We start from the raw sequence: 14,355 nt of genomic DNA, 5'->3' as shown, positions 1-14,355 counted from the left end.
AGTAACATTGACTGCGTTTTACTTGAAGTACTGTCACTGAGTACACCTTCTCTGAAGTAACAGTACTTTTACTCGTGTGTAATATTGTTCCCATTTCTTCATGTTTCTTTATGAAAGACAGAAAAGACAAAACAAACTGATCATGAATGTGAACTCAAACAACACAAGGTCAAGAAAAGCTTTTAATTTGACTTTCATCTTTACGATCACAGAGCATGCAGCGTCCGTCCAGCCTTCATTCTGTCTCTGTCTCTTATTTTGACAGATTGAACTCTTTTTTTTAGCAGCAAAGTTTTCTTTTTACTATTTCCAGTCACAGAATGCACAGACTGAAGATAAATGAAGCTTCGTGTTTTCACATTCAGATGGAAATGTTGAGAGATCATCGTCTTCTCAGCTCTCTCGTCAGTCGTCAGGATAAAAAAGAAAACTGCTCATCAGACGAACAGGACGTCTGTGATTTTCAGTCAAACTGTCGACACATGCAACGACTCACAGACACAGAACAGCAGGATTGAAGCAGCGTCGGCTCAGCGCGGTTCAGGTTTACAGGTACACTCTGTGATTCTGGCTCAGAGCCTCACGAGCCGACAGGAAGTCTGAACAGCTGCACTCTGCTGATGTTCTACCTTTACTCTGAAACTTCCTGTTTGCGTCATCGTGATGGTGTTAAAACTTCATCGAGTATTTCAGCTCAATGAATCCTTTTTTAAAGTCATGTCATTCTTCAAACTTTCATTTTCTTTGTTCCTGAGTCTCAAGTCAAAATCAGAGAGTGAATCTTTAAATTCTGAATATTAGTATCTGTATAAATATGTAATCTCAAATCGGTCCGTCCTTAATGCACACACACACACACACACACACACGCACACACACACACACACACACTCTGAACAGACACACTGACTCAACCAATCAGAAAGCACACAAACAAACATGCTCAGAATCACTATAGCAACCAAACCATCACAACATAAAGGCAACAACACTCTTGTCCAGTAATATACAATCAGAGACGTCCAACATGGACGCCACGCCGTCACACCGCCACAGTGTCCAGAAGCCGTTCACAGCCTGCTGATCTTCCTCTTCATCCTACAAACAAACACTGTTAGAGGCCACGCCCCCACAGGAGGCGGGGCCTGAGGCAGGAAGGGGCTCCTGGGTTCGTGGTCGGCGGTCTGCGTGAATACAGAGGAAACGTCGGGAGGGTCTCATGGTGCGAGCTCCACTGCAGGAGTTTGTGCTTCCAGAGAGAATCTTTAAATCGACTCTATGCTCGTTTGACCTCACCTGAACTTCAGATTGCTGACAGAAGGAGTTGCTAACTACCTGCTCAGTGGCTCAGCGCTGTGGACAGTCGTCTCACCATCGACCAGATAAATCCTCTGGTGGATCAGTGGACGGTTCAGGTCATCAGCTGGAAGAAAGTATCACTGACAGTGTCTGTACTGTTTGTCTGTGAGTTTAACAATCACAGTCAGTCACTACAGACACTGTGGTCCAAAGAGACGGACACATGAACTCACACACTGATGGCAGCATCAGGGCAGGTGTGGGGTTCGGTATCTTGCCCGAGGACAATTCGGCATGTGGACTGCCGAGCCCAGGGATTGAACCACTGACCTCCTGATAACCGCTCTACCTCCTAAGCCACAGCAGCCCCAACAACAGACACAGTTTCCACGTTTTTATAGTCAGAGAGTCAGACTGAAAGACTAGAGGTCAGTAACTCAAATGAAGGGGGACAGACAGACAGACAGACAGACAGACAGACAGACAGACAGACAGACAGACAGACTGACTGATGTGGTTGTTAGATCCACTGACCATCAGACCACTAACACCTGTTTTAAAGTGGGCGGTCAGAAGGACAGACGAGAGGAACCGCTGTCAGCTGTCCACCATCTGGGACTGCAGACGTTTGATCTACTGCTAACAGGTCTGGACCCTCACCTGACACCACCTCCATCCTGCAGCACCACCTGCACCCTACACCATCACATCGACACTACACTCACCTCTGGCCTTCAGCCTCACCCCCCCCCAGCATCACGTGACAGTCCATTTCTATTTTTAAGTCTGAAGTCAAGCCAAGCTTTTTCTGAGTGTGTGTCCTTGGTTTTCATGAAATGTGCTTAAAACTGAATTATTCTATTTATTATCATCAGACACATGAAATGTCCTCTCTATGATACAGCATTGGTAGTTTTCTCATGAGAGTATTGGCAGTAGTATTTTCATGGCATTTCGTATTTCTATAATCTGTACATAGTGTACTTATACACAGTTGATTTTCTGGTCTATATCCTGTACACTTTTTCATCTCAACCCTTTTGTGCCACTGTTTTTGCTTTTTGTAATACTTGTTGGCTGCAATGACTTAATTTTCCCGGTGTGGGATCAATAAAGTCTTAGCTTATCCTATTATTATTATTATTATTATTATTATTATTATTATACATTTCACTGTACCCCTCTCTGTTGGGTTGGGGTTACTATCGGTCAAATGAACAGGACTGGTACTACAAGAGTCCTGGCTGTGGAGATGCTCTGTTATAACACAGATATGTCTTTTATATTGAGAGAAGACGATCCAGAGTGTTGAGCCACTGAAAGACCTGACAGTCCTGGATGGAACCGTTCATTTCTTGCAACTCCAACTTTCCATCACATGAAGCCCAAGAAATGCATAGCAACATGGTCCTCACTGCTGTCTAGATACTGTGCTGTTAGTGACCAGAATAAGGCCTTTGTTTTGAAGGGTAAGAGACTAATCCTTGAACCTTCGTGCCTGCAAACTCTTATAATAGTTCTCCTGTTCGCTCTGGTTACGAATCTCTCGATCCAACAGGACTAGTGCCGTCTTGCGTCTCAATGCCATCTCCCGGCGCTGAGCGTCCACTGACATCTCCACCTGTGGTTTAGGTGGGGGTGGGGCTGGATCAGGGTCGACTGCAGCACGTGGTGAGGCAGATCGGTGCGGTCGGAAGCTGCTGCCATGGGCGGCAGAGTCACCCCGGTTCAAGCTGTTGAGGTCGTATGTGTCTCGTGGGTCACCCTCGTTAGACGCCCCTGCCCACTCCCATGGGTTACCATTACCTGTGAGGGGCAGGGCTTGAGGAGGGGGTGGGACTTGGACGACAGGATGGTGCGGGGCATGGGCATCCACCGTGATGATACCAGACCCCTCCCGCTGCTCATATGGGGGGCGGTAGTGAGGAGAATCAGTGGTGGAGGAGGTGGCGGAGCAGGTGGAGGTGGTCTCCGAGGATTTCTCCCCTGAGGAGGAGGAGGGGAGGAGGCCCTGCTGTTTTGACATGGCGATGACCTGCATGAGTCGTGGCTGGTTGGCGGCAGTGCGGGCCGATCCCTCCCCGCTTGTCTTCTCTCGGATGACAAGCCACTTGGCTCGGGTCAGGGCACTCTTTGGGGACACTGGCGGGGGTCCTGCTTCAGGGATTTGCGGTGGTCTGGGTGTTGCAACAGCTTTGACACCCCCTGGAGGTGGAGTGGGGTTGCGGCTAGAGGCTGCCCTCCCAGACTGCACTGTGGGGTAGATAGGGACCTGAGACCCCCCTTCATCTGTTCCCACAGAGCCCACCTCAGAGCCGTCCTCACTGGCCTCATGCTCTGTCTCGTCCCGGACGTTCAGGCCTCTCATCTCCATTGACTTCTGCTTCCACTCAGACATCAGCTGCTGCGAACGCATTGGGTCCATGGGAACCTGCACTGCTTTCAGACGCCTCTGCACTGGCTGCGCCGGCTGCACCAGGTCCTCCGGTCCAGTGTTGGTCCCCAGCACTCCATTAACATTCATGCTAGCCCTTGGCAGGGTGTTACTGAAGGTCAGCATAGTCTCCTTACCCATGGGACTGCGAGGAGCCAGCAGCTCCACGTCAACACTGGCCCTCTTCAGGCTCCCCATTGAGTCCTTCTCCCTCTGCAGGGGCCCCAGGCCCTCCAGTCGATCCATGGGGGCCGGAGCCGCCGCTATTTCATCGTTACTCTCCGAGGCGGAGGCGGGGCCCTTGTTGTAGACGGACTCGTGTCCTCGCTCTGTCAGTGCTCGCAGAGGGTCCTCCTTTGGGGGCGGGGGAGGCAGGGCTGGAGTGACGTCATCAGAGGACTTGAAGTTGGCAACAGCGTGAAAAGCCTGAAGAAGAAAAACCGTCATCTTTGAATGTCTGAAGACTGATGTCACACTGGAAACTAATGAGAAAGAAAACTGAAAATAGAACTGATCAGTAACACCAATAAAACAGTTTCATCTCTAATTTGGTCTTATGTGATTATTTGTTCTCCTGTCAGAAAATTTGACTGAACTAGTTTCGCATGAATCCAAAATGACTTCCACAGACACTGCAGGTCCCTCAGAGAAGCTCACTTCGTGACATTTACAACAATTTTAGGCAACAAACTTTTTGTCAAAGCGGCTTTAGTGAACAACAGAAGTATCAGAGTTTATAAAGTTATGGTTATTGTAAAGTTATGTAATTAAAGGGCCTTCTTTGACACTTTGTGCTGTGGTAACTGACGAATGTTCAGTCTGACTGGAGTAAACAGTCTGAAACACGTTGAGTAGTCAGTTCCTGTCTTAGTTGTTTTTTCACGTTTTCCTCTTCCTCCATCAACCTACAACTGTTTTACACTGGTGCAGTCGTCATGGCAACACAAACACAAAGCAGTGTCCATGACAACAGCTGGACAGCTCGATTAGCTGCACTAACTGATCACAGAGTCAGAGACACAGTTTCTGTTTTCCCCTGAGACAGTTCAGACCCACATGCTGATGAATCTGCTGCACCTTCAGCCGTCCTCCACTGACCACTGAGCTACAGCAGCAGGTCCTTCTGCAGGACTGCAAACAAACCTGAAGATCCTGCTTTGTGCAGATGGGAAAAAATACTGGATATGTTACTTTTGACCTCGTTTGTGAGGAATTTATTCTCATCCTGTTTCTTATCATCATGCTTCAGATCTCACCAGATAAGCAGCGATGAAAGCTCCGATGAGGAAGCCCACGTACACGTCGATGGGATGGCTGCGATGCTGAGTGATCTGAGTCAGACCTGTCAACGCCGCCGCGATGGCAAAGGCAAAGACCAAGACAGGTTTCAGCAGCTTGGTGCTGTCAGAGATGGTCGAGTTGAAATACATCTGAAAGGAGACGGATGATGAGCAGTCTGATCAACAGTCTGACATCAGTTGACATATAATGTAGTGAACAATTAGGCTGGAAAAATGATAAAACAAAGTCCATTTGATGGATGAAAATTGAATTTTGGTGAATGACTATTCATTTCTGAATTCTGTTATTCAGGTGTGATTTTCACAGTGAAAGCTCTGTTGAGTTTGATGTGAACAGGAAGTGACATCATGGCCCTGGTCAGATAGTTTTTAGTTTTAAATAAACTTTGCCGAAGAACAGAGAAATTATCTAATTAATGCTACAAACAGCTGTACATCTTACAGTAAATTATTGTTCTCAGACAGCTGGTGACAAACAGGAAGTTAGCCAAGCTGTTAGCATAGACATACAGCTCAGCGAGGACAAAAGCTCAAAATCAAAAAGACTGAAAAATAAGTAGTGCAAAAATATGAAATAAACATTATATGTGAAGAATGATGAGGCAATAAACAAGATAAACAATGAGACTGACAGTGTGCAGCTGTTAGAAACTTAATTATTGGATGATAAATGTCCGGTCAGTCGATGTTTGTCAGTCCGTTGGGTGGGTGCTGTGTGTGTGTGTGTGTGTGTGTGTGTGGGGGGGGGGGGGGGGGGGGGGGGGGGGGGGGGCGTGTCCTGTAGTTGGTGATGTCCTGCAGTTTCCTCTACACTCATGAAGGGTTGTTAGCTGAAAACTTGTCATCCACATGTTTGTTTTTTCACCTCTTTTTGACTTTAATCTACTCTGTCAATGTGTTGTGGTTATACAGGACGCTTCTCTTCTAATTCACTGCTGTTTAAACTCAGACAGCTGCTTTCATTTCTGTGTTTATGATAAGAAATTATTGTTTGTTTGTTTGCTTTCTTCAGTCAGACACATTATTTAAAAAGCCAATTCTTTTGAAAGTAAAACTTAAAGTTGTGTTGGTCTGTGTGAAATGAGTTGATGACAGGAGGGTTTCTTACAGAAACATAAACAGCTGCAAAGGCGGACAGCGTTGCATGCTGGGAAGGGAAAGTTTTCCTGTCAGGACAGAAAAAAGGGCGGAAAACTTTAATCAATCACAACTTTAATCCTTCAAACATCAGTCATTGCAAACCGCTCTGTACAAGAGAAAAACAACAGTAACAGGATACAGCAGGTTTCTCACCTGGCGGCCATGATGGCTTGCTGGTCGTGTCCCGAGCAAATGTCTTTAGTGATGTAAGCGTTTCTGTCGCAGGACACACCGGCCAGGGTGTAGTTCGGTTTGCAGACGGTGAGGAAGAATGGCGCGTGATAACCTGTCGACAGCTGGATGATGTCAGTGACCAGAGCCGTCGCACACAGGCCAAACACGTGCACACCTGGAAAGAGACAGACAGGTGTGAAGTTTTAGTTTTTAGTTTTAGTTTTTTTAGTTTATTCACATCATCCAGGAGATACAATTCATGATATATACAACAAGCATTTTTACACGGTCGGATGTGTGAAAAGGGTCACCCCAAGTAAGCTATTTAAAGCTTTTAATAGGGGGCCCGGTTTTCCATGAATATAGGATATTGGCCAGATATCCTTATAATATGGACAACATACAGATAGACACACAACAAACAATAGAAAATCTCAGCATTAAGGTTACATTGGATTTGATGCGAAGTACAGTAGCAATGTTAACCAAAAGTAATTAATAGATGCAATAATATTTTATTAATATTTTCTTGAAGATGGAGATGGAATGTGACATTTTTATTATTTCATCAAGCTCATTCCAAATCTGTGGTCCTCTGCACACAATGCTAAAACTTGTACATTTTAGTCTTCGTTTTTTCCCAGTGATTAGATTTTTATTCCTGGTGGTATAGGTGTGCCTAGGAATGGGATGAGGTCACATAGTTTATTATTTAGTTTGTGGACAGTCTGGTACATTACACAAGCATTCTGAAAATAGTTGTACTCACTGAGCCTCAGAAGGTTATAGTGGTGGAAAATCTTTTTAGTGGGAGCGTTAAACTCAGACCATGTTAAGGCGCGTATGACTTTTTTTTGGAGTATCTCAAGCTTTTTTAAATGAGTTGGAAATGTGTTACACCATATGATATTGCAGTATTGTAAATGAGGTTCAAACAAAGATTTGTACAAAATAAGAAGTGCAGAGAGTGGCAGATAGTGTCTCAACTTAAAGAACAGAGCAGCATATTTAGACAGTTTAGTTGTGAGATCATCAATATGTTTTTTAAAATTAAGGAAGTCATCAATGTGGATCCCCAGGAATTTTGTAGAGCCGACTCTTTCAATGTTTTGTCCGTTTATTTTTGGGCAAATTTGTTTAATGTCATTTTTTTTTATGGGAGCGGAACAAAATGTAGTTTGTTTTATTGATATTTAGAGAGAGTTTGTTGCATTTAAACCATGTGTCTATTTTCACTAACTCACTGTTTATGATTTGTTCAAGTATGTTTGGATTTTTATGGGAAAAAAACAAGTTTGTGTCATCGGCAAATAATATTTTATGTAGTATGGACGAGGAATTAACAAAGTCATTAATGTATAAGATGAAGAGGAGCGGCCCTAAGATGGAACCCTGGGGAACTCCATGATTGATGGGTTTGTCTGATGATTTGTGGTTGTTCATAAAAACATATTGATGTCTTCCAAACAGGTAGCTGCAGAACCAGTCTAGCGCCAGGCCTCTAATACCGTAGTGTTGTAGTTTATTGATTAGGATGTTAGTGTCAGTGGTATCAAAAGCTTTAGACAAGTCCAAAAAAATGCCAATGCCATAATGGCCTTGGTCAATTGCATCATGGATTTTATCAGTTGAATCAAGTATTGCCATATATGTAGTATTTTTCTTTCTGAATCCATACTGGGATGGGACAATGATGTTTAACTTGTCAAGATAGCTGCTGAGTTTGTTGTTTGTTGTTCCAGAACCTTGGAGAGAGTAGGCAAAATTGATATTGGTCAGTAGCTGCTCAGATCGTTCTTATCCCCAGATTTAAAGACTGGTGTGATTTGTGCAGTTTTTGCCATTTGTGGTACTACTCCAGAGAGTAGAGATAGATTGATACAGTACGTAAGAGGTGCAGTAATTATGTTGGAGATGCCTTACAGAATTTTACTAGAGATTCCATCTATTCCAGCTGAGTTTGAACTCTTCATATTCATGATTATTTTATAGACTTCATCACAGTTAGTTGGATTCAGGAAGAAAGAGCCCAGATAGTTACCTGATAGGTAATCTTTAAAAGAGGCGTCCTGGGGCTGGCTGATTTTACTGGATATGTTGCTACCAATGGAGACAAAGTAGTCATTGAATTTGTCGGCAAGACTGTTATTTCTGGTGACATTGCTTGTATTGTTATCATGGTCAGGGAACACAGGAGCTTTTTGGCCTCTGTTCAAAACCTTGTTTAGTACTCTCCAAGATTTCTTGGAATCACCCTGTGATGCGTTTATCAATTCTGCATAATGATTACTCTTCCTCTTTCTAATGATATGAGTAAGTTTATTTCTATAATTAATATATTCATTTTTATTATTATAATTGGGTTCATTTATGTATCTTTTGTATAATTTATTTTTATGCTTAATAGATTTTAATATATCCTTTGTGATCCATGGATTTTGATTAGTTGTGCTGCATACGATAGTTTTCTCAGGAATGGACCTTTGAATAGAGTCAGTTATTTCTTTGGTTAGAGTTTCAAATGCAGCATCAGCATCACTACAATTGTATAATCTATACCAAGACCAAACACGTGCACACCTGGAAAGAGACAGACAGGTGTGAAGACCAAACACGTGCACACCTGGAAAGAGACAGACAGGTGTGAAGACCAAACACGTGCACACCTGGAAAGAGACAGACAGGTGTGAAGAACTGGGCTGGACTTGCTACTCCCCTTTCTGTCTAGATTTGATAGGGCCATAAGTGGCTGCTTGTGGATGGGGAAGAAACCTGCTGTTAACAAAAAGAAGCTATATGCATCAGTAGAGGAGGGTGGTGTAGGATGCCCAGGAATAGATTGGTATCACCGCGCCTTCAGTCTCAGTCAGCTATCTAAGTCAAATATGCCGGAGGTCTGTGCGCCTGCCTGGGTGGTGATAGAGAAACAGCTGATAGAGCCCTTCTCAGTACAAGCTTTCCTCACCCAGACAGGAGGTGATGTACCCTACAGAAACCCTGTGTTGCCATTTTCTAGAGAAAGTTGGAGATGGGCCCACCAGGTGTGCCCTTTGAACTATTACCACACCATGGGATCATCAATTTGGTATAATAAATCATTGAAAATCAACAAAAAATCGGTCATGTGGGAAAATTGGGTGAATGCTGGGGTAATATAATATTGTAATATAAGGGAAAAATATAATCTCCCTTGAACAATGTATATCTAAACACGATATCCCCAGAAAAGATTTTTGGAAGTTCTCTCAGTTGAGGAGCTGTATTACAACAGCAGATAGAAAGGTTAGATTTGCACTTGTCACCTGTGTTCAAGGGCAATTGCAATCAGGCTGGAAGCTTAAAGGAGCGACGTCCAGATTTTATGATATGTTTAGAAAACATCAACCCCCAACTACAAAGGTGTTAAGCTAGCATGGGAAAAAGCCTTTGGGGCACCTATTGACTGGGAGGTCTGGGAGGAAACAATTAGGTTCTGGTTCACTATAACACAAGACATGCAGACACGGCTCATCTCATTCACAGTACTGAATAGGAACCATTGGACTCCAGCAGAAATGGCCGGGTTGGACTTGGGGACAGTGATGAGTGTTGGAGATGGTGCGTAAGTTCTATGAATGTGAGATGCTGTACAACCTTTGGCTGTCTATTATCCAATGTATTAATAAAGTACTGAAGGGAGAGTTCAGGGAGGGGCCAGCTTTAGTATTCTGGGTATTTTGCCGAGGAAATCCGGCCTGTCCACACAAACGTGCACATGGGTGAAACGAGCTCTTGCAACAGGAAACAGGGTAGTCTTGAGACACTGGAAGTCAGGAGAAAAGCTCAGTGTTAAGAAATGGAGATGAAGAAGCCAAGACAGCTTCTTTTCAACAACTTAGTCATATGATTAATAATAATTTAGATCTGTTTTTGAAGGTATGGGCTCCTCATCTGGAAATGATTGGTAAGTGATGATCATGATGGCTAAAACCTGTATGCTCCCCCCACGTACATTTTTACCTAAGTCCAAGGAGTGGACACGTCATGTGACATTGTCGTGTGATGAACCTAACTGTCAAGAATGTGCATCTAATTATTACTGTATGATTATTATTTATTATTAATTGTATTATTAACTTATTTTTTTTCTCTTATTTTTCATTCAGTGTATTTTGCTAGTTACTGTCAGGTTTGTTCTATTTTTCTTAAAATGCTGACTTGAACTCGTTTACAATGTATGGATTTGCACACTGGCTGTACATTTAGAAAGAAAAGTCAACAAAGAAGTTAAATTAGAAAAAAGACAGGTGTGAAGACCAAACACGTGCACACCTGGAAAGAGACAGACAGGTGTGAAGACTGAACACTATGTAGTAGGGGTGCTTGCAGGTATGGTTGTATGTGTTGTGTGTCTTAGGTGTGGTTGTAGTCGGTGTCGTACCTACAAAGCGCACCGTCCTCCTCAGGAAGGAGTTGAAGTTGCAGCCTCCTGCGTTGATGCTTCCTTCAGGTCTGCGGAGCTTCAGTCGGGACTGCAGGCAGTAGATGAGACCTTCAACCAGCATGATCTGATACACAAAACAAACACACCCTCAGACCCTGAAATACTGCAATATACTGTATACTGAAATCCTGCTACTGTCAAACTGTAATATATACTGTTACCTTTGTGCTGTATGTGCACGTTCATGCTTGAAGCCTCATAATGCAAATCATTAAAGTCTGGGATGAAGACTTGGGTCAAGGTTAGGTTAAAGTTAGATTAAGGTCAAGTTAAGGTTAGGTCAAGGTTAAGTCAAGGTTAGATTGAGGTTAGGGTGTGGTGGGTTTAGGGTGAGTAGTGGTCAGGGTTAGTCTGCAGGAAGTGACTGTAAGTCTATGTGATGTCCCCAAAAATGATGGACACATGACTGTGTGTGTGTATTTCTGTCTGTGTGTTTTTCTTTGTGTGTGTGTGTGTGTGTGTGTGTGTGTGTGTGTGTGTGTGTGTGTGTGTGTGTGTGTGTTACCGAGGCGGCAGGTCCAGCGAATGCGAGGCTCAGCAGCATCAGCAGCGGGATCAGCTCGTCTCCTCCGTCCACATACGGCATGCTGAGCTCTCTGTCATGGCAGCGGAAACCCACCTGAGCCGGCTGAACCACGTCGGTCAGCTCCAGGAAGTACAGGGACACCATAGAAGAAGCCACGATGGGCAGCTGCACACACACACACACACACACACACACACACACAAACAAACACACACAGTCGCACAGGTCAGCCAGTCTGAGGTGTGACCTGTGATCAATGGACATTTCAGTGTGCAAATGGTTTCTCGTTTCCAACGTGTCAGAGGACGACTGCAGACAGCAGAGCCGTCAGCCGCCATGTTTCTGTGTTTGATATGAAGAAGGAGAAACACTGAAGGTGTGTGTGTGCTTCTTCATAGACTCTATCTCATTGGTCAAAGAAAATAAACAAGTGGAGAGATACAGTCCATCAATAAAAACATGAGTATGTGTACAAGTACAAAAAAACAGGAGAATTAAAATCGTGTTCTTTATATTTTTAACAGACACTGAAAGTCTGATGTCATTGCTTAATATTATGGGATGTAGAATGCTGCTGAATACAATATTTTGAGGTGAAGGACACGGTGCTAAAACGTCCATTTTGATTTGGCATGTTGGCCATGAGTTGTGCGCTGATGTCCCACATTTTTAAAATCTCTGCTCCACCGTTGAAATGATGGTTTGACCTGAAAAAGAGCTCAGGACAAATGAGCGTGACACGTCAACGTGGGCTGAATGCTGCAGGAAATAGACTGAACCACAGACCAGTTTACACTGATGGAGAGTGTTTGTCAGAAATATGTCATGAAGGTCGTTTGTTACTGCTGATGATGATGAAGAGTCTGACCTAAAATTTTGCAGATTTGTAGCCCAGCTCCATCTAGCCCTTATGTGGTCATGTGATCATGTGATTGTGTGGTCGTGTGGTCAGGTGATCGTGTGATCGTGTGGTCATGTGGTCATGTGATCGTGTGATCGTGTGGTCATGTGGTCATGTGATCGTGTGATCGTGTGGTCATGTGGTCATGTGATCGTGTGATTGTGTGACCATGTAGTCGTGTGATCGTGTGGTCATGTGATCGTGTGATCATGTGGTCATGTGATCATGTGGTCATGTGATCGTGTGATCATGTGGTCATGTGATCATGTGGTCATGTGATCGTGTGATCGTGTGGTCATGTGATCGCGTGGTCATGTGATCGTGTGGTCGTGTGGTTATGTGATCGTGTGGTCATGTGATCGTGTGGTTGTGTGATCATGTGGTCATGTGATCGTGTGATCATGTGATCGTGTGGTCATGTGATCGTGTGATCGTGTGGTCATGTGATCGTGTGATCGTGTGGTCATGTGATCGTGTGATCGTGTGGTCATGTGATCGTGTGATCGTGTGGTCATGTGATCGTGTGATCGTGTGGTCATGTGGTCATGTGATCGTGTGGTCTTGTGATCATGTGGTCATGCGATCGTGTGATTATGTGATCATGTGATGGTGTGGTCATGTGGTCATGTGATGGTGTGGTCATGTGGTCATGTGATCGTGTGATCGTGTGATCGTGTGATCGTGTGATCGTGTGGTTGTGAGATCATGTGGTCATGTGATCGTGTGGTCATGTGATCGTGTGGTTGTTGATCGTGTGGTCGTTGATCGTGTGGTCATGTGATCGTGTGATCGTGTGATCGTGTGATCGTGTGATCGTGTGGTCATGTGATCGTGTGGTTGTGTGGTCATGTGATCGTGTGATCGTGTGGTCATGTGATCGTGTGGTTGTGTGATCGTGTGGTCGTGTGATCGTGTGGTCATGCGATCGTGTGATTATGTGGTCATGTGATCGTGTGATGGTGTGGTCATGTGATGGTGTGGTCATGTGGTCATGTGATCGTGTGGTCATGTGGTCATGTGATCGTGTGATCGTGTGGTCGTGTGATCGTGTGGTCATGTGATCGTGTGGTCGTGTGATCGTGTGGTCGTTGATCGTGTGGTCATGTGATCGTGTGATCGTGTGGTCATGTGATCGTGTGATCGTGTGGTCATGTGATCGTGTGGTTGTGTGATCGTGTGATCGTGTGGTCATGCGATCGTGTGATTATGTGGTCATGTGATCGTGTGATGGTGTGGTCATGTGATGGTGTGGTCATGTGGTCATGTGATGGTGTGGTTGTGTGATCGTGTGATCGTGTGGTCATGCGATCGTGTGATTATGTGGTCATGTGATCGTGTGGTCATGTGATCGTGTGATCGTGTGGTCATGTGATCGTGTGATTATGTGGTCATGTGATCGTGTGATCGTGTGGTCATGTGATCGTGTGATCGTGTGGTCATGTGGTCATGTGATCGTGTGGTCGTGTGATTGTGTGGTCATGTGATCGTGTGATCGTGTGGTCATGTGATCCTGTGATCGTGTGGTCATGTGATCGTGTGGTTGTGTGGTCATGTGATCGTGTGATCGTGTGGTCATGTGATCGTGTGGTTGTGTGATCGTGTGATCGTGTGGTCATGCGATCGTGTGATTATGTGGTCATGTGATCGTGTGATGGTGTGGTCATGTGATGGTGTGGTCATGTGGTCATGTGATCGTGTGGTCATGTGGTCATGTGATTGTGTGATTGTGTGGTCGTGTGATCGTGTGGTCATGTGATCGTGTGGTCATGTGATCGTGTGATCGTGTGGTCGTGTGATCGTGTGGTCATGTGATCGTGTGGTCGTGTGACCATGTGATCGTGTGGTTGTGTGATCGTGTGGTCATGTGATCGTGTGATCGTGTGATCGTGTGGTCATGTGATCGTGTGGTTGTGTGATTGTGTGGTCATGTGATCGTGTGGTTGTGTGATCGTGTGGTCATGTGATTCAACGGAAGGCTTTTCTCACCTCCACGAAGTAGAAACATGGCAGCAGAGTCAGACTGTCCTTTGGAGGTTTCTTCTTCATCTTCTCTGAGGAGTTCATCATCATCCTGATTAATCTGCAAAACTCACACAC

At 44.6% G+C, this 14,355-nt stretch overlaps 1 protein-coding gene across 1 annotated transcript in view; it reads right to left on the bottom strand.

Annotated features, from left to right (window-relative positions):
* Nucleotides 1-164: 164 nt before the first annotated feature.
* plppr3b (phospholipid phosphatase related 3b) overlaps nucleotides 165-14,355 on the bottom strand; it is a 16,892-nt gene continuing 2,701 nt past the window's right edge. Inside the window, exons 2-8 of the mRNA XM_070960524.1 lie at nucleotides 14,245-14,338; nucleotides 11,337-11,522; nucleotides 10,769-10,895; nucleotides 6,328-6,523; nucleotides 6,143-6,200; nucleotides 4,990-5,163; nucleotides 165-4,159 (exon numbers count right to left, since the gene is read on the bottom strand). Of these exons, the coding sequence (XP_070816625.1) occupies nucleotides 2,777-4,159; nucleotides 4,990-5,163; nucleotides 6,143-6,200; nucleotides 6,328-6,523; nucleotides 10,769-10,895; nucleotides 11,337-11,522; nucleotides 14,245-14,328 (2,208 nt within the window). The 5' untranslated portion in view covers nucleotides 14,329-14,338 and the 3' untranslated portion in view covers nucleotides 165-2,776. The remainder of the gene's footprint in view (nucleotides 4,160-4,989; nucleotides 5,164-6,142; nucleotides 6,201-6,327; nucleotides 6,524-10,768; nucleotides 10,896-11,336; nucleotides 11,523-14,244; nucleotides 14,339-14,355) is intronic.

This window comes from Chaetodon trifascialis, chromosome 4 (genome assembly GCF_039877785.1).
Source record: "Chaetodon trifascialis isolate fChaTrf1 chromosome 4, fChaTrf1.hap1, whole genome shotgun sequence".
NCBI lineage: Eukaryota > Metazoa > Chordata > Actinopteri > Chaetodontiformes > Chaetodontidae > Chaetodon > Chaetodon trifascialis.
The sequence above is the reverse complement of the archived record's forward strand: the minus strand, read 5'-3'. Positions and strand labels throughout refer to the sequence as shown.